Source organism: Rattus norvegicus, chromosome 5 (assembly GCF_021556685.1).
Source record: "Rattus norvegicus strain SHRSP/BbbUtx chromosome 5, alternate assembly SHRSP_T2T, whole genome shotgun sequence".
NCBI classification, from domain to species: Eukaryota; Metazoa; Chordata; class Mammalia; order Rodentia; family Muridae; genus Rattus; species Rattus norvegicus.
This window is the reverse complement of record NC_141538.1, coordinates 128950280-128969937: the sequence shown is the minus strand read 5'-3', so window position 1 is coordinate 128969937 and position 19658 is coordinate 128950280. Positions and strand designations below refer to the sequence as shown.

Genomic DNA, 19658 nt, shown 5'->3' with positions numbered 1-19658 from the left:
AATACTGTTCTCCAACCATCCTGCCATGTGAACTTCTTTTAGAGTTTTATGCTCTGTATAAATGACTTTTGCCTGTGTATATACTGGTGTTCCATGTATGCCTGCAGAGGCCAGAAGAGGTTATCGGAACCCCTGACACAGGACTTAGAAGGGTCTGAGCTGACATGAGGGTGACAGAACCAAACTCAGGTCCTCGATAAGAGGAGTTAGTGCTCCTATCTGCTAGGTCAGCTCTGCGGTCAGCCACCTCAGATTTAACTGCAGTGCTGGAACTGATAAGGCCCAGGAACAGTGCTCTACCATGAGCCACAATGCCAAGCTCTAACTTATCTCTAGTTTTTTTCTTTTTTGGTTTTTCAAGACAAGGTTGCTATATACAACCCTGGATGGCCTCCAACTCAAGAGATCCACCTGCCTCTGCCTTCTGAGAGCTAAGACTTTTTGAGGATGCCAGTATCCTACAGTTGTAATCAAGAATCCTTTCAGATTGGCCTTCCATTTGTTAAGGCCCTCTATGTCTTTTGTGACTCATTAATTTTGTAGTAGATGTCCCATCGTCTTTACTGAAGGACACCTTCATTGCTTCCAAGTTTGGGCAATTATAAATAGGCTCCTAAGGAAACACACATGCTGCTTTTGGTATGAGGATCTTTTTAATTCCCCTGGGGAATTAGAAACGTACAAGATTACCAAAAGACACTGTATATTTCGTTTAAATACTGATCAACTGTCTCCCCAAGTGGCTGTGCCATTGTTTGTCCCTGTTCATGACGCATGTCCCTGCCACTCCGAATTCCCCCTGCACTGCGGCTTGGCCCCTCTAGTCACAGCAGTGTTCAGTGCAGTATACACCCTCCTGCCATGCTACGGAGGGCATCTCATACATACATTTGCTATTTCTCTATCTTTTTTCCCCTTTAGACAGGGTCTCACTATGTACCCATAGTCATTTGTCTCGTTTTACATGTTTTATTCCATGTATTCATTTACTGCGTGTGCACTCCTTCATGGGTGAGAGGGCATTGTGCAGGACTCAGGTGTCTACTTCCACTGTGTGATCTCAGGGATTAAACGTGGGTCATCAGGAGCTGCAGACTCGTTGGTGACTCGTTCATGTGGTTTTTATGTATAGCTGCCCAGGGTTAGTATCTTCCCAGTGCCTTTTGTTGGCCTCTGGTGTTCAATCATACCAAATACTATTTTCAAGACATTCTAAAAACAAACTTGTTGTCTTTTAAAAGCTGTCTGTGTGCTCAGGAAAAACGGTCTCCTGTACCAACTTCAGAGGGCAGTGGCTGTGCTTACAACCTTCAAAGCCTTTCTTCTAGAGCAGCCGGCTGCCAGCCTGGAAAAGGGGGCCAGGGTAGTGACGGAAAAGGACAAGCTCGCCCCCTGGTGACAAGTACAGAGACAACAGAAGGAAAAAATTCTTAAAAAGGCACACAAAGACAGCCACCATGATGAACACACTCCATCCATTCTGCCAGGATCTGGAGACCAATAGCACAGCAGATGGAAAAGCAACGGAAACACTTCATTCATCTGGACGGTTAACAGATTCGGTCCTGCCTGGCAATGTGGTGTACGCCTGTAATCCCTGCACCAGTGGGGCTGGGGCAGGGCTAGGAGTTTAAGGCCAGCAGAAGGCTGCTCAGGGCCTGTTTTTAAAAAAAAAAAAAAAAAAAAAAAGTAGGAATAAAAAGGCTCTGTTGAGTGGACAACTTCCTGTCAGCATGTCCCAAATTCCTATCTGGAGCTGCTTCCAGAGTCATCTGTCTTCCTGCGAGGAACAGAGCCAGTCGAGAGGCTAATTTTTAACTGCCAGCGACTTGTCTAGAGGAGGGAGGCTTAGGTTTTGTCTCCTTTGGCAACAGCAAGGCTAATATAACCACCTCAACTCTCTTCAGCACAAGGCTCCTGATCCCTCTAAATCTGCTGAAAGGTCTGACTGTATCGGCAAGGAGCCCACACCACCGTTGGGTTATATAAGGCAGAGGGCGGCAGTCGTGACTGCTCGCTGTTCTAAGACCTCTGTTATGCAAATTAGGATACTTTCTAATTTTCAAGCTCTTCCGACTAAAATGATAATGATTGCTGACTCTTTCAGGCCCATGGCTGCGAAGTTTCCCAACTTCTCTTTGTCTCCCCAAGCCCCCAAAATCTACAGCCCCGCAGTTTACTCCTATTCTTCATAGGTCCAGTCTAGAAATTAACACACACACACCCCATAAACGTAGGTGTCCTCATAGAGCAAACACAAAGGATTATTTACTAAAACACTTCTGATCACTCCCAGCAGGTGACACTCTGGAGCAGATGGCACTGAGTGACCTTCAAGGGCTCATCTGTGATCAGAGAGGAGCTGCCAGGGTGAAGCTGTTGCTTGGAAGGGGGTGGGCCACACGTCACCCAAATGTTAAAGGTTGGACGTTCTTCTGCTGTTCTTTGTGCAGCTGCTGGGCCCTGTTTTTCAACATTTCAGCCTTGGCCTCGTCCTTATCAACACCATCCCCCAGTTTGTACATGCGGCTGGCATTGGCACAGGCCCAAACATGGCCCAGGTCGCAGGCCTTCATTGAATATTTACACGCCAGACCCATGTCCTTAGGAAAGCCAGGGGCGCCCTGGAGAAACATGGCACTGAGGTTGAAGCAGCTGGCTGCGTAGCTGCCATCACAGGCCCTGGTGTAATAGTCCCTGGCCTTCCCCAGGTCAGGCTGGCCATCCTCATTAACCTGTCCGTCATGTGCCAATAGCCCAACATTGTGACAGGATTCCACAGACTTCTTTCCTGGTTTCTCACAGGCCATCAGAAAGCAGGAAAAGGCAGCCTTTAGGTCCTGAGTGAGGCCACCTGCAAAGACAGAAAACAAAGAAGAAAAAGTAAACTCAAGGGCTGGCTAGAAAGCCCAGTGGAGAGCTTTTGCCTAACATTCAGCAGGCCAGGGTTCAATCCTTAGTCACCAGGGCTGAACCTTTGCTTCTAGCCAAGGTTGGGGAACAATCCCCGAGTCAAATCCTGTAAGCTAAAGCAATATGGAGGAGGGTAGCCAGTTAGGTAGCTATGAAATCTTTGGTTCACACACTTTCTTACAGGGAAGCCAAGACAGGAAGAGACATGCCAAATCCGAGCACCAGAGACTACCTCCTGGGGCTACAGTGAGAACAGAGCGTTTTAAAATAAGTAACTGGATGTTTCTTAATCTAAACTTACAGTTGGCGCTACATATTTATGAGTTCTGCATATGCAGATTCCATTAGTTAAAAACACTATTACAGCATTCAAACCAGACAGCAGCTGCAAATTTAACTAACCACGGACTGAAAATATTCCGGGGACAAAACCATGGCTGTGGTAAAAAAATGTATGGACTTCCCCCATCATCATTCCCAGAACAGTACACTGTATGACAACTATTGACAGTAGTGTTTATCCTGTCTTAGGTAACACAAACTAGAAATGATTTCAAGTGTATGGAAGGATGTGTGTGTATTTATGTGAAAACTCTGTGCACTAGGACCTAGAGAACCTATCCATTCTGATCCTACAAAGTTCCAAGAACAAACCTCCCAGGGCAGACTTAACAAACAAACAAACAAGGCCCAGTGTGTGGTATACTACTTTAATCTCAACACTTGAAAGGCAGGAAGCAGGAGGATGTCTGTGAGTTCCATGATACCCAGATCTACATAATAGAGAGAACTGTCTCAAAACAAACACACACGCACAAGAAAACAAAACTGCTAAAAAACTAGAAAAGGAAGAAATGATCCAGGAGCTGGGAATGGCAGCAGATATCTATAATCCTAGCTCAAAGAAGAGGAAGGGGAAGACAAAGTTTCAGATCACCTAAGCTACAAAAGGTTGTCTAAAAAAGTGGTGGTCATTTTTTTTTTATTTATCCCCAGTTCTGGGACTTTGTTCTTTTTGAAATAAAGTCTTATTACATGTACTCAGGCTGGCCTTGAACTCTTGAGTGCTGTGGTTGGGGATGCGCCATAGTGTCTGACAAAGATTAGAACTCAAGTCCTTTCTCCTTTCTGTGAGCCAAATTTAGTGACTTACTTTCTTTTTTTAAAGAATGATTTATTTATTTTATGTATGTGAGTATACTGTAGCTGTCTTCAGACACACCAGAAGAGGGCATCAGATCCTATAACAGATGGTTGTGAGCCACACCATATGGTTGCTGGGAACTGAACTCAGGACCTCTGAAAGAGCAGTCAGTCCTCTTAACCACTGAGCCATCTCTCTGGCCCTAGTAGCTTACTTCTAAAAAACAGAACGTGATAGAAATGAAAAAATGTGGCTCTCTAATATAGACCATAAAAGACACTGCTGGGCTGTCAAGATAGTTGTCAGGTAAAGGCTTACTAGCAAGTCTGACCTCAGTTCAATTCCTGGGACTGACATGGTAGAGAGAACTGACTCCTGCAAAGTATCCCTCTGACCTTCACACATTCACTATGGTACACACATGCCCACAGAGACAGACACTCATAAATAAATGCTCATTTTAAAAGGTATTGGATTCTGTTCTCTCTCTCTAAGAAAGGATTTTCCTATTACATAGTTTTGGTTGTCCTGGAACTTTCTTATGTAGCTTAGGCTAGCCTCAGAAGATATACATCTGTCTCTGGCTCCAAATGCTGTGCCTGTCCAATGCTCTTGCCTCTCCTTCCCTGCCTTCCTTCTCTCTTATTTTAACAAATATAAATGGGTGCCTGCATATGTGCCTTAGTATCACATGCATGCTTGTGGGGCATCAGATAGAGAACTGGAGTTACAGAATGTTGTAACTGCTATGTGGTAATGGGAATGGAACCCAGCTCTCCTGGAAGAGCAGCCAGTGTAAACCACTGAGCCAAACACTCTTGGATTTCTTTACTGGGGTACTTACTTTGAAGGAAATAAAAACAGGTCGTGAGGAGACATGATGAAGCAGCCCAGAGAGAAGGAGAGCTCACCGTTGCCGGGATCTCCTGACAAGAGCTGACAGGACTAGAGTGAGAGGTCAACATTTAAATGGGAGCTTTAGTCAAGCCTTCAGCAACTACAGCAATGCCTCCCTGTCCAGGGTTTTGACCAAGACACTCTGCTAAACCAACCCTGAACTCCTAACCCACAGAGGAGAAGAGATAACTTATTATCTGGTAAAAACTTAGCATTATCTATTAAGATAATGTCAATTAGGATATGAGAAAAAAATATAAAGGCTAATTACTCAACTCTGCTCAGCATATCCTAATGGCTTTACTAATATTTCATTTTTAAATTTTATTTATTTTATACAAGTATTTTGCCTGTGTGTATGTACATGCACCTCTGTGCAAGCATGGTGCTTGAGGAGGTCAGAAGCTGAGTCTCCTGGAACTAGACTTACAAATGGTTGTGAACCTGGCTCCTCTGCCAGAACAAGTGCTCTTAACTACTAAGCCATCTCTACAGCCCACATATTAATGTCTTTACCTGAGCTGCCCAAAGTAATTCCATTTTGTTCTAGTTTATCTAATTCTATCCAACTGCTCCCCAGACCCCCACACACACATCCTGCTGAGCAGAGCGTTCTCATGCAGTTTCTGGAGGTCCATTGTTTTACAACATAAAACAAACTGTTTTAACAAACCCACACCCAAAACCCACCCCGTGTGATGCAACTGTGATCTGGACTTTACCAACCCACCCTACTTCAACTCAGGGGAGAGTTCTTTCTGGTGTGAATCTTCTCTCAGCCACTGACAAATAAAGAATTCTTGGTGGTCTGTAGTCTACTCCAATACGCATTTCATCCATCCACCCACCCATCCATCCATCCACCCATCCATCCATCCACCCATCCATCCACCCACCCACCCATCCATCCATCCACCCATCCATCCATCCATCCATCCACCCATCCATCTACCCATCTATCCACCCATCCATCGATCTACCCACCCATCCACCCATCCATCCATCCATCCATCCACCTACCCATCCATCGATCTACCCACCCATCCATCGATCTACCCACCTATCCACCCACCCACCCATCCATCCATCCATCCATCCATCCATCCATCCATCCATCCATCCATTTGCCCACCCACCCATCCATCGATCTACCCACCCACCTATCATCCCCACAACAATCCTATGGAGCAAGAACTATTTCCTTACATTTTTCTTTTGAGTTCTGAGACAGGATCTCAATCTGTAATCCAACTGCACTAAGTCCAGGCCCTACTTCTCCCAGTCTACAGGTGATAAAACTGGTGCACAGAGTTAAGAATGGCTAGCTAAGGCTGGGATGGTTGTAAGGCCTCATCTGTAATTTCCCACTCAACAAGCAGAGCCAGAAGGTTCCTGAACACTCCAGGCTAGTGTGGACTACAATTGAATTCTAGATCAGTGTCTTAGGGTTTCTTTTTGATTTTAGACCCTGGGTCAAGGGATTGAGGTGCATAGTTCATGTATCAAAGCTGACCTGACTTCCAGGTTCTCCCAGCATCCCTCAGTCCCTACCTGGCATATCCTGTCCCTACCCCTAAACTTTCCAGCCCAGTGGCTGGGCTGCCCTTGCTCCAGAGGCTTTTCCTGGAATAATCCAGACATTTGGCCTCCCCCTCCCCTTTCTTCTCCTTCTCTCCTGTTGTCTCTCTTTCTTCCCCCACTACCCATGGCGACTCCCCTGGCCTCAATCCTTGGGGCCAGTGAACTCGCCCAAGAGCAGCTTCCCAATGAACCTGCCTTTAATATAATCTAATCTGGCTTGAATTGGATCATTTTATCGACAGAGAAATAACCAATCAGGTTCTATTGCTGTGCTGAAACACCATTACTAAAAGCAACTTGGGGAGGAAAGGGTTCATTTGGCTACACCTCCATAGTGTATCACTGAAGGAAGTCAGGGCAGGAACTCAAGCAGGATAGAAACCCAGAGGCAGGAGCTGATGCAGAGGTCAGGGAGGATGCTACTTACTGGCTTGCTCCCCATGGTTTGCTCAGACTGCTTCTATAGAACCCAGGACCACCTGCCCAGGATGGCACTACCTACCGTGGGCTGGACTTTCCCACATTATATTAATGAAGAGAATGCCCTACAGCCTGATCTAATGGAGGCAGTTTTTCAACTGGGGTTCCTTCCTTTCAGACAACTCTAGCCAGCACAGTCAGTGAAGCTACAGTAAAACCCTGCTTTATTAACTAACCAAGGTCCTACAGTGTGCAAACAGTAACCCCAAAGGTTGCTTCACTTAAAGAGCCATGTTCTTGGGGCTGGGGATTTAGCTCAGTGGTAGAGCGCTTACCTAGGAAGCGCAAGGCCCTGGGTTCGGTCCCCAGCTCCGAAAAAAAGAACCAAAAAAAAAAAAAAAAAAAAAAAAAGAGCCATGTTCTTCCACTACCTCCCTGCTGAACCCCTGACTGTACTCTGTCCACAACAGTCCCCCAGGCCTGTGAAGACCTGCATCTCCTCACCTTTTCCAGTCACGTAATAGCCCCCCAGCTTGTAACAGCTGTCACCATGCCCATATTTCTCACAGTTGAACTTCAGCACCTTTGCGGCTTCATCAAAATTCTTTTGGATTCCTTCCAGATAGTCCACCAGTCGATAGCAACCTAGAGAAGAGGGAAGAGTAATCATGCCAGCAGCTGCTGTTCAGGGGGCCCAGGTACAATCAGATCAAGTCTAGCTCTCAACTGTGCCAATCAGATTTAGCAGAGACGCAGTGTCCAGCCTTTCTTAAAAGGGGACGTGTCTCCCACTGGCCAGCAATGTACAGATCAGGAGACCAACCCCAGCAATGGCTCCACCTCTACCAGACCATCTGATCCCTGTTGGCCTGGCCTAACCACTAGCCGACTTCCAATGACTGACACTGTACTAGCTTTGAAACCTCTCTGCAAGTTCTGTAATAAAATCACTAAAACCTGTAAGAGTTTGTGAATGTCTCTTGCAGTAGAAAACCAGAATCGAGAGGTAACCAACTACCTTACTCCCTGGCCTGGGGAACCTGAAGCCCAGAAAATAGAAGTGGAAGATACCAAAGCAGTGGGGAGTAAGTTTCCCATATCTGGGATTCCCCAGTTCTAGCCAGTGTCTTAGCATTCCCAGCAGCATTGAAGAGCATTTTCAGTCATCAAATATTTGAAGATATTTATATACACTAGCTCATGTATGAAAGTATATGACAGGGCTGGAGAAATGGCTCAGCGGTTAAGAGCACTGGTGGCTCTTCCAGAAGTCCTGAGTTCAAATCCCAGCAACCACATGGTGGCCCACAACCATCTGTAATGAGATCTGATGCCCTCTTCTGGTGTGCATGAAGACAGCTACAGTGTACTTATATATAATAAATAAATTTAAAAAAAAAAACAAAGTATATGACAGATACAACTGCTAAGCACACTGTCATTTGCCCTCCTAATATTTATAGGCTTAAGCCAGGCATGCATGCAAGTGCACATCTATAGTGTGCACTCCCAAGGTGGAGACAAGATAAGGAGTTCAAAGTCACCCTTCAGACCTTATGAAAGAGCATAGCTCAGGCAGGCTAGGAAAGGAGGAAATACAATAATAAAGAACTTAGTTTTCAAACACTACATCAAATTAAATAAGACAGGCTGATAAGATAGTTTATTGAAGGTCTTACAGTTAACATAGTTTGGGCACCAAGGAAGGTCTCACCAAGGACTGTGATAGCTGAGCTGAGACCGAAATATAAAGAAAGCATTAGTTACTTAAGGACTGAGGGGCCGAAGGTGCTGCGCCCAACAAAGCAAACACAAGGCCCTGGGCGGCTCCACCCCTATCAGACAACGAAACGGAGAGGGTCCAGAAAGTCCAGGAGAAAGACTGTGTAGATAAACGGAGAAGAGGAAATAAACACAGCACAAATATGGTAGGAGGAGGCTGAGGTAAGGAGGCATGAAGACAAGAACCTATAAAACACCCAAAGAAATCAGTGCTGTGCCTCTCCATGGTGAGCATGTTACTCCAAACTATAAAGGACAGAAGGGGTTTCAGGAGTAGGAGCGTGGGGCTGGAGGTGTAGCTCAGTGGCACAGTCCCCGACTATAGTTCCGGAAGCTCTTGGTTCAATCCCAGTCCCCACAATGAAAAACAATACTGAGAAATCTCTTAAAAAGAGGAGAAGTGATGATTCACTTTGCATTTTAAAAAACATCGCACAAATGCGTTTATTTGCACCTGCCTGGATGATTGCAGAGGAAGCTAACTAGTGAGAGAGCATTCTAACATTGAGAACAAATAATTCATGTTATTTTTATGCGTTTGAGACAGGGTCTTATATAACCTAGGCTGGAGCAGAACTCACTATGTAGCTAAGGATGTCCCTCGAGTGCTAGGATCACACACCAAGCATGTGCAGCCATATGCAGCCTGAGCCAGGACTAGTACTCAGGGCCTCATGTACACTAGGCGAGCACTCAACCACCAGACCTACAGTCCTGCCCTCGGCAGTTCTCACACTGCTCTCCTCTACTCCCTGCTCTGCATCTCCTCCACATAACTAACACACCAACTACCACCAACTCCTCAAACAAGCCTACAGAATCAGGCCTTACTCAGAAGGCAGGGTACACTGCAGCAGGCTTCCTGTACAAACTTAATTCTGCAACGGGAGCTAGAGCTCAGTAGAAAACTTGCCTACCACACTCAGAAGCCCTGGGTCTGAGCCTCAGGACAGCAAAACAACAAAAATTAATTTGACTTGATTCTGAGCAATCCTGAATTCCAAAAGAGCACTTTGTTCTCCCACCTCTCTCTCCCCCACTGACTGCACAGCTCACTTCTGTGGACTATGCCCAACCACCCCGGTCCTCAGAGGGTCCATTCCTCTGAAATCTCTCTTCCACTGTGGCACGGACTAGCTCCCAAAGATCCTGGGTTCCTCATCCAGAGTCACGCTATAGTGGACTCATTTCAAAAAATACCAAGTTGTTTCTTGGGAATTAGACTTTAAGCTACTGGAAAGGTAGGCCAGGGCCATTTTCATTCTTTTCCCTTAAATAAAACAATAGGACAACAACTCACAGACACTGGATGCGTCTCAGGGCATCAATCAACCATACACTCCACTACCTTATTGCACACAAGAGGCCATTTCTGCCTCTGACCTTTTCATTTCCTCTGCCTGGCAAAGACTTACAATGAATGGTTCCTTTCCTCCTTCAAAGCTTTATTCAAAAGCCATGCCATTGGGCAGTGTCTTTCATTTAGTTCTTTTATCCTATTTCACTTACTTTTTTAAAAAAATTGAATTTTGTGCTGGGTGGTGGTCCACACCTTCCAGCACTTTGGAGACAGAGGCTAGCAGATATCTAAGTTTCAGGCTAGCCTGGTTGACAGAGGGGAGTTCCAGGCCAGGCAAAGCTACATAATGACAGTCTCAAGAAAAAAAAAAGGTTTAATTTTATTATTTTAAATTATGGACATGTGTGTATATGAGCATGTGGTGTGGAGGCAGCAGAGGCCAGAGGCATTGGATCTCCTAGAACTGGAGTTACAGATGCTTGTAAACTGCCCCATGAGGGTGCTCCAGTCGTCTTGCAAAAGCAGTATGGGTTCCTGACTGCTGGACCATCACTCCAGTCTCCTCTCCAATTCTTCTTTTTGGACCCGGTTTTGCTATGTAGTCCAGACTGGTCCTTAAACTCCCGAGTTCTAAGTGATCCTCCTTCCTCAGCCTCCAGAACGCTAGAATTACAGGCGCGTGATCCAAGTCTGGCTCGCGCTTACTACTGTCATATTTCACTTATTTCCTGTATGTTACCGATTCCCTCAAAGACAGGTACGCGGAGGTTCCATTTTCCGTCACACCTAAAGTGCTAGCACCCCAAACCCGACTACACAGCGTCTAGCTTGCGTGCTCCGCCCTCTGAAGCAGGCCCCGCCCACATGCCGGTAGTGTTCCCTGACCCTGTCCTTAGGCGTCCTCGGCTCGCCACGTGACCATGTCCGCATGCCCACGCTCGCGTCCCTCCCCTATGTCCCAGGCTGCGCGTTCAGCGCTCACCCTCCGGGTCCTTTTCGCGGTAGCACTGGTAGTGGCACTCCACCTCCATGTTCTCCAGGAAGGACTTCACCTGCTCCTCATCCTGGAAGTCAACCAAGCCCGCCATGACTCCGACTCCTACAAATCGCGTTTAGCTCCGCCCCCAATCACGTGAGCCAGCCCAGGGGCGGGGCATTCCGGCGGCGTGCGTGACGTCAGCGCTCTGCAGTATGGGGGCGGAGGGGAGGAGACGACAACAGCTTCCCATCAACCTTTGCGGTGGCAACGTCCTCTGTCAATTTTTCTTCACATTTTTGGACACCCCTCCTTAAACGTTTTCTCCCTGTAGTCAGGACCAGCCATCCGTTTTTTAGTCCCGGTTTAAAGCCGACTCAGGCGGGAGTTCCGATCCCTGCCTTCCCAAAGCTTGCAGCATGCTCTGCAGCATCGTAAAGCAGATCTTGAAATTCATTTGGGAAAGCATTTATTTGGGCAGCAAGCATTTTGAGTACCTTGTGTGTCCCATATATGGCCAGTCATCTAGCTTAGTAGACATGGTAGTGAATAAGAGATCTGCCTCAAACAAGAGGCAAAGAGTGAGAGCAGAGGTTGCCCAAATACACATGCGTGTTAACATATATACACACCACCTCGCTCATAGAACTGTTATGTTAGATAGGATGATGTAAGTGAAATTTTTGGCATAAAATCTAGTATATAGTAAAGATTAGCTATTCTATATTCATTTAAAACTGTTTTGTTACATAAGTATAGGCATAGAAGTAGGCCTCTGTGATAGTTTCCAAAAAAATCAGATATTATTTTCAGTATAGACATTCTAACATTACTAAATAAAATTCGTATTGCTTAATGTTAGGGGAAAATTAGTTTAAAGACTTTAGGGAAATTTTATTTTTGGGTTCAGGGTGTTATGAATTCAGGTTTATTATATAAATATGTGTATAGGTTGCAGTCATCTTTTTAAAAAATGTTTAGGTAAATATATCTTAAGATTGGTTAGCTTCTGGATATTCTACTATTCTCATCAGCTGAGAACACTACCACAACATGGTGGTGATAGCTAGTGTTAGGACAGCAGCATGGTGGACTGAAACCAAGGAATGCTACAAAGTCACACGATCCAACAGATCTAACCAATTTATTAAACCGAAGAGGTTTATTGGGGCAGGGGAAAGGGAGAGGCCACTTGGGAGTGGGCTCATGATTTTTAAAAGCAGTTTCAAGACACATCTTTCACAGGATAGCACAAGATCTGCTTTACTCCAAAGCCTCTGAGTAAAACTGACATTTCAAGGTGGCTACTTTTATGTCTGGTTTCTCTTGTTTTTCCTTTCCATAGATCTCACTTTAAGACAATCCTCCCCAACCCCACTCAGCCTACTGAGTATTATTACAGATACAGGATACCACATCCAGCTACCCATGTTCTTTATTTTGTTTATATCCCTAGTCACTAGAGGGAGCCCTTAGAATACATGTTCCAGGCTGGAAAAACCTAACCTTTAGTTTTGAGCCTCCCTCCTTAACCTACTCCTAACCTAATCAAGTAGATGCTTACTTGATTTCGTTCCGTATAATTGAGACAGGCTGACTCCATGACAGGCTTCAAATTGGCAGTTTAGGAGTCTAGGCCTAAATCTCTGTTTCCAAGAACTGAGAAGTCCAGGCCTCAGAAGAGGCCTGACCACCAGGCCTGAGGCAAGGACAATGAGTCAGCAGCAGTTTCCAAACTTCAACAACAGTTTCCAGACTTCCCCAGCAGCAGTTTCCAGCCCCCACCCCCAACCCCACCCAGCCCCAGCAATGGTTCAGGATGCCTCTAGAGATAGAGCGAACAGATTAAGATAGAGGTCACCTATCCCTCTCTGGAATTCCCCTAATGTGTTATAAATTGGGCCTGTGAGCTCACTTCGTGGTCTCCATCTTTATAGATAGTAGACCCCAGCATGCTGGACTTCTGCAGAATTAAACACTCTTTGAGTTTGCATACTATTTGAGTCTGAGGTTTTATTCTTTGGCAAATCACTGACCCTTACCTAATATATTACGAAGTGGAAACTTAAGGGTTCTTTGGAAAATCAGTTGTGTGGGATGGCGTTTTGCTGGGGCAAACAAGTGGAGGAGTATTTTCCTGAAGAAGACACAGGTGAAAGAATGCTCTGCTAAAGCAAGCATTTGAAAGGACACGTCATGGAGGAGCCTTCAATAACAACATACTTGTACTGGTCCTCCTTACATTGTATAGTTGAGCTCCATTTGTCAGGACTCCATAGAGAGAAACTTATCAAAAAACTTCTGGTTGTGTGCCGTGACTTCTGCTGCTTCCTTGGACTCGGGCTGACTGGCAGAGTGATGTCAGCTAAGAGAGGCTCATATGCTGAGGCAAGACGTGGTGAGGCAAGACCGATGGAGGACATGATGGTTGGAGGGAGTATAAACAGCACTCCATGGATAGTGAGAGGGCTTGCTTGTAGATCAAGCTCGGCCACACTTCTTGGTCTCGAATCTTTGCTGATCTTTGTTGAGAGATGCACAGCCAAGAACTTCTCCTGGTGGTGTTCTTCTCCCTGACCCTCCTGCTGACTCGTGCCGATTTGGCTGAGGCCTGGCTGTCTCAGCTAAGTTATGTCACCTCTGATTTGTGTTTGCTATCTAGACTCTACCAAACTGGACTGCTGGTGTATCCATGAAGTGTTTGTGAGTGGATTGAGCTCCCACTGCTGACCTGTGAACTGAACTGCCGATTTCCAGACAACACAGATGAGAGTTGCTCCAAAGAACAATTTCTAAACAGATCCACTTCCCCCATATTCTTCCTTTCCCACCACCTCTGGAGGGTGTTGGGCTAGAAGGGAGGTTAAAGCGTTTAAGAACCATTGTTAAAAGTAATCATTGAGGGGGTTGGGGATTTAGCTCAGTGGTAGAGCACTTGCTAGGCAAGCGCTGGGTTCGGTCCCCAGCTCCGGAGAAAGAAAAAAGAAAAAAGAAAAAAAAAGAAAGAAAGACAAAAAAAGTAATCATTGAAAAAAATGAAAGCTACAGTATTACGAAAGGACTAGCTTTGTTGGGGAGACAGATCTTAGTTGAGAATCATGACCTCACTCTGAGGAGGGAGCCCTTTCCCATTGTGCTCAAGGTCCTGGGTTCAATCCTCAGTGCTGGAGGTAGGAGGGTGGAGAGAAGAAAAAGAGGAGGAATAGGAGGATAAAGGTGCTTGCCGCCAGGGGCACTGAGTTCAAACTACAGGACTCTCACAGTGAAGGAGAGAACTGACACCCATGAGTTGTCTTCAAGGTCACCCTTGATTATGTACTAAATTGAGATAAACCTGAGTTAAGGAGTGAGACCTAGTCTCAAACCAACAGCAATAACAACAAACAGACAAAACTAGGGGGAAAGGTAGGAATTCCAATACCATATTTATTCATTTGTGAGCCTGGACCTCATTTCTATCCTCTAAGTACAAATCTATTGCCTCCCGTCAACGTAACTAAAAAAAAATCTGTGTGTGTTTTATGCTTAGCATGGTGCCTGGTTCAATATAGCGACTGTTGAAGAAATGTTTCTTGTCATTCAGGGAACGGCATAAAACTCTTTGTTCCACCAGATTGATTTCTATGTCCCTTCGATGGTAAGAGGGTCCAGAAAGAGGAAGGAGCTGTAGTTTAGCTCAGTGGTAGGGCGTTTGGCATGTGCAAGGCCCCGGGCTGGATGCCCAACTCTATGAGAAAATAGAATAAAAATAGAACAGGATTCAGTGGAGATGCTACAGATAATTAAAGTCAAGGACTGGCCACAAGAACTGCTTTTCTCTTAGTCTTTATTTATGGAGTTAAACTGCAGTGGAAGTACTGAGCAGTAGAGGGCAGTAGAGGGGTGGTGAACAAAGGTGCCTCGGGGACAAACTCTCAGTGTGCTTTCTTTGTTGTTTTGTTTTTGAGACAGGGTGTCACTGTGTGGGCCTGACTGGCCTAGAACTCACTGACTATAGACCAAGCCGGCACAGAATGCACAGAGAATCTGCCTGCCTCTACCTCTCCAGGGCTGGGGTCAAATTACACCTGGCCACAAATGTAAGCTCTTTTTTTTTTTTTTTTTTTTTAAGATTTATTTATTTATTTCATGTGAGTACACTGTAGCCGCCTTCAGACAGACCAGAAGAGGTCATCGGATCCCATTACAGATGGTTGTGAGCCACCATGCGGTTGCTGGGAATTGAACTCAGGACCTCTGGAAGAGCAGTCAGTGCTCTTAACCACTGAGCCATCTCTCCAGCCCCTTCAGATCACCTTTATTAGCAGACAAAATAGTAAGAGCACATGCTAAAACCATGCCATCGGGGCTGGAGAGATGACTCAGTGGTTATGGACATTTGTGGCTCATGAAAGGCTCCATCATGAAGAGCCACGTTCACATCCCAACACCTACACTGGGAAGCTCACACACACTGGGAACTCTAGCTCCATGGGACTCAGTGCCCTCTTCTGACCTCATTGGGCACTGGTTCTTTTTTTTTTTTTTTTTTTCTTTTCTTTTTTTTTTTCGGAGCTGGGGACCAAACCCAGGGCCTTGTGCTCGCTAGGCAAGCACTCTACCACTGAGCTAAATCCCCAACCCCTGGGCACTGGTTCTTGTCTGTGTATATCCACACACATGTACAAGCATACAAGAAATTAAAAGAATAGATAAATCGTTTTTAAAATGCCCTCTTCCTTCCTTCCCTCTTTTCCTCCTTCCTTCCTTCCTTCCTTCTTTTCCTCTGGTTCTGTTTGTTTTTAAAGATGGGGTTTCTCTGTGTAGCCCTGGCTGTCCTGGAATTCATTCTGTAGGTCAGGCTGGCCTACAACTAGGAGATCTACTGACTCTGTCTCCCAAGTGCTGGGATCAAAGAAGTGCCCTGCTAGGGCCCAGCTCAGTTCTTTTCTTTCTATTCTCTTTAATGTATGTGGCTGTTCTGTATGTGCAGTTATGTCTATGTACCACCCGTGTGCCTGGTACTCAGAAGAGAGAGAGAGAGAGAGAGAGAGCGAGAGAGAGAGAGAGAGAGAGAGAGAGAGAGAGAGAGAGAGAGAGAGAGACTGAGACTCTGATTACTTGGAACTGGAGTTGCAGATTGTGGCGGGCCACTATGTAGGTGCTGAGACTCAATTAGGGTCCTCTGGAGGAGCAGCCAGAGCTCTTAACGGCTGAACCAACTTCCCAGGTCTCTATATTTAGCCTTACGAGCTATTTCAGGAGAAGCATTGATATCTGCTTTCTGTTGGTGTCCTAGTTAGGGCTTCTATTGCTGTGATGAAACACCATAGCAAAAAACAAATTGAGGCCATGGAGGGGTACTGCTTACTGGCTTGCTCCCCACGGTTCATTTAACTTGATTCTTATAGAATCCAGAACCATCAGCCCAGGAATGACCCCATGTACAATGGCCTGGGGCCCTCCCATATCAATCACCAATTAAGAAAATGCCCTACAGGCTACTTACAGCCCAATCTTATGGAGGCATTTTCTCAGTTGAGTTCTCCCCTCTCAGATGATTCTAGTCTCTGTCAAGTCAACCTAAAATTAGACAGCACAGTTAGAGTATGTTGCCTTTTGTTCGTTTCATTAATTGACTGGTTTTTGTGACAGTTGCATTTATCTCAGACTGGCCTCAAACTCATATATGAGCCTCTGATTCTCCTCCAGCCTCTACCTCTGGAGTACATCACTGTGCCAGGGTGGATCTAACCCAGTCCTTCATGCATGTTAGACAGGCACTCTGCTTGGTGTCTGCTCATTGGTTCTCTCAGGTTGTTACACAAAGGAGTTACACTAGTCCAAGAACATTGTATAAGCTTTGAGGTTTTAAAACTCCTGACAAGGGGGCTGGGGAGATGGCTCAGCAGTTAAGAGCACCCGACTACTCTTCCAGAGGTCCTGAGTTCAATTCCCAGCAACCACATGGTGGCTCACAACCATCTGTAAAGAGATCCGATGCCCTCTTCAGGTGTGTCTGAAGACAGCTACAGTGTACTTATATATAATAAATGAATGAATAAATCTTAAAAAAAAAAAACCTCCTGACAAGGGACAGGAGGGATATTCTACTCGTTGCAAGGGAATTATCGCCAAAACTTCGAGAGCCATAAGCATTTGGAAACTCGAGAACGAACGTTCAGCTGATTGTTCTTAGCCTGTGCACCCTCTCTTAGGAATTGTCGTGTGTTCTTACTCTGGTCATCCTGTAGCTGAATTACTTCATATTCTGGAGGCTCGGTTGCAATACCATTGCAGACGAATTCATTCCTAAATGCATCAGTAGTTTCTTCTTATGGTAGCTATCGGCAGACCCTCGGAAAGTAGTAAGGGTCTGTGTTGGGTGGCTCAGAGTCCTCAGTGCTGGCGTAAAGCAAGTCATCATCCTTCCTTGCATCATCAAAGGGGTTCGAAGAATGAAGGTTCTGAATAGTGGACATTCAGCATGATTCCTTTCCTTGGGTGGCGTGGCCAATGGCAGGCAGCTGTATGTGTGTTGCGGGGGCGTGTAGGGAAGTGAGAGAGCTCTGGGAGGAGGCAGTTGAGGACTTGAAGGTGGGTCAGTGATTCTTGTTTTTATTGCATTTATTTATTTGCTTGTGTGTGTGAGTGTGTAGTGTGTGTGTGTGTATGTGTGTGTGTGTGTGTGTGTGCTCTTGTGTGTGCACCTGTGTGCAAGGCCAGAGAACTTAGGGTAGTATTCTCTAGTGTCAGCTGAAATTTTATTGTTTTGTTGTTTCAATATATATTTAAAAAATTAATTTTATGTGTACAAATGTTTGGCCTATATGTATGTATTTGCACCAGGTACATGCCTGGTTCCTGCAGAGGCCAGACAACGGATCTCCTGGAGTTGTAGTTATAGGCAGTAGTGAACTGTCATGTATGTGGGTATGGGAACTGAGCTATCTCTTCAGCAGCCCCCACCTTACCCCAACTCTCATCTTTTTTTTTTTCCGGAGCTGGGGACCGAACCCAGGGCCTTGCGCATGCTAGGCAAGCGCTCTACCGCTGAGCTAAATCCCCAGCCCCAACTCTCATCTTTTGAGATAGAGTCTTATGCATTATAGTCTAGATGGTTTCAGACTGTTTCTGTGTTTGTTTTTGAGACAGGGTCTAATGCTGGCTGGTGTGAAACTCATAGGGATCCTCCTGCCTCAGCCACTTCCCCAGCCCCGTTCAGTCTGGGTAATTCTGCCATCACATCTGCTTAAACTTGTTTTTAGTATGGAGCCAAGATTGTCCTTGAACTCCTGATCCTCTGGCCACCATGCCCAGTCTAATGGTTCTGCAAACACGTAAGAAAAGAGGTTCAGACATGTAAAGGTCTCTCACCACACAACCAGCATCCTGCCTGTGGCAGAGCTGCAGGACCAATTATGTTTTGCTATGAGGTCATTGTGGAGGCTTGGGATTGGTGTTTGTATATTAACTGACTTCCCTCAGCTCCTTTGCACTCATAGTGACAAAGAGTCTGGACAGGGTTCTACCTCAGTGTCCTAAGACTTTCTCAGCTCTATGTCTTTGCAGATCTCCTGAGAACCTTCTGAAATGGGCAGCACAGCAGTGGGGGTGACCTGCTTTTCCTGCTGTGGCCAGCCTATTGCTCAAGCCAGGGAGCCTGCCGCCCTCCCCCACTACCTCCTTCCTCCCACCCCAGGCTATGACAGCTGCCACCTGAGCTCAGACTGCAGATCAAGGGTGATTGACTTCAAGTCACACCACCATCACATGACTGATGGCCCAGAGGCTGAGTAAAGCTGTGGATCTGTAAACCCCTGAGCTTGAAGCTGGATGGGTCCTGCTTTACAAGGGGAGATATGGAGTTCATAGAGGAGGAGGCTTGGCACCAAGGCACAATCAAAGTCAGTGACAGCCCTGAACTCCTTTTTTCCTCTGAGGGTAACAAGTTGGCTGGGAATGTTTCCAACTCTGTCTTTGGACTCCTCTAGATTAGGGTTTCTTTTCTTTTCTTCTTTTTAAAGAATGTTTTCTACTTATAAATTAGTGTATGTCTGCCTGTGAGGACAGAGGTTATCAGATCACCTGGAGCTAGAGTTACAGACAGTTGTAAGCTTGCCTGATGTGTGGTGGAAATTGAACTTGGATCCTTATCGAGGAAAAGACTATGTGCCTTTCATCACCGAGCCATCTCTCCAGCCTCTAGATTAGGGTTTCTTAAAACTTTTCCACTCCCAACTCTCTCTCATCAAAGAATTTCTAAGTGACTCCAGGTCTATAAGTAAATCATTTGCTCATAATAAATAATTAAAAGGTTTGTGTGTGTGTTGTTTTTGTTTTTTGGTGTAGGTAGGAAAGTGAGACAGAGTCTTGCTCTGCAGCCCAGTCTGGCCTAGAACTCACAATTCTTTTTTTTTTTTTGGGGTTCTTTTTTTCAGAGCTGGGGACCGAACCCAGGGCCTTGCGCTTCCTAGGTAAGTGCTCTACCACTGAGCTAAATCCCCAGCCCCCGAACTCACAATTCTTTTGCTGGGTGTTTGTCCAGGGCTGTAATTCTAGCACTCAGGAGTTAGAGGGCAGATCAAGGTCCTCCTTGACTTCATATACTAGCCTTGCCACATCAGACCTTACCTCAGAAAACCAAAACAATGGGCTGGAGAGAA

At 45.7% G+C, this 19658-nt stretch overlaps 1 protein-coding gene across 3 annotated transcripts; it reads right to left on the bottom strand.

Moving 5' to 3' along the window:
- Positions 1 to 350: 350 nt before the first annotated feature.
- Coa7 (cytochrome c oxidase assembly factor 7) lies at positions 351 to 11162 on the bottom strand. Of its 3 annotated transcripts, XR_015619522.1 has the most exons (4): positions 11020 to 11151; positions 7460 to 7600; positions 4902 to 5002; positions 2235 to 2854 (listed from the first exon to the last, which is right to left on the bottom strand). XR_015619522.1 is itself a non-coding variant. In NM_001106674.1 (3 exon segments), coding segments are annotated over 3 exon segments (696 nt in total). In that variant the 5' UTR covers positions 11126 to 11162; the 3' UTR covers positions 351 to 2405.
- Between the last annotated feature and the right edge of the window lie 8496 nt (positions 11163 to 19658).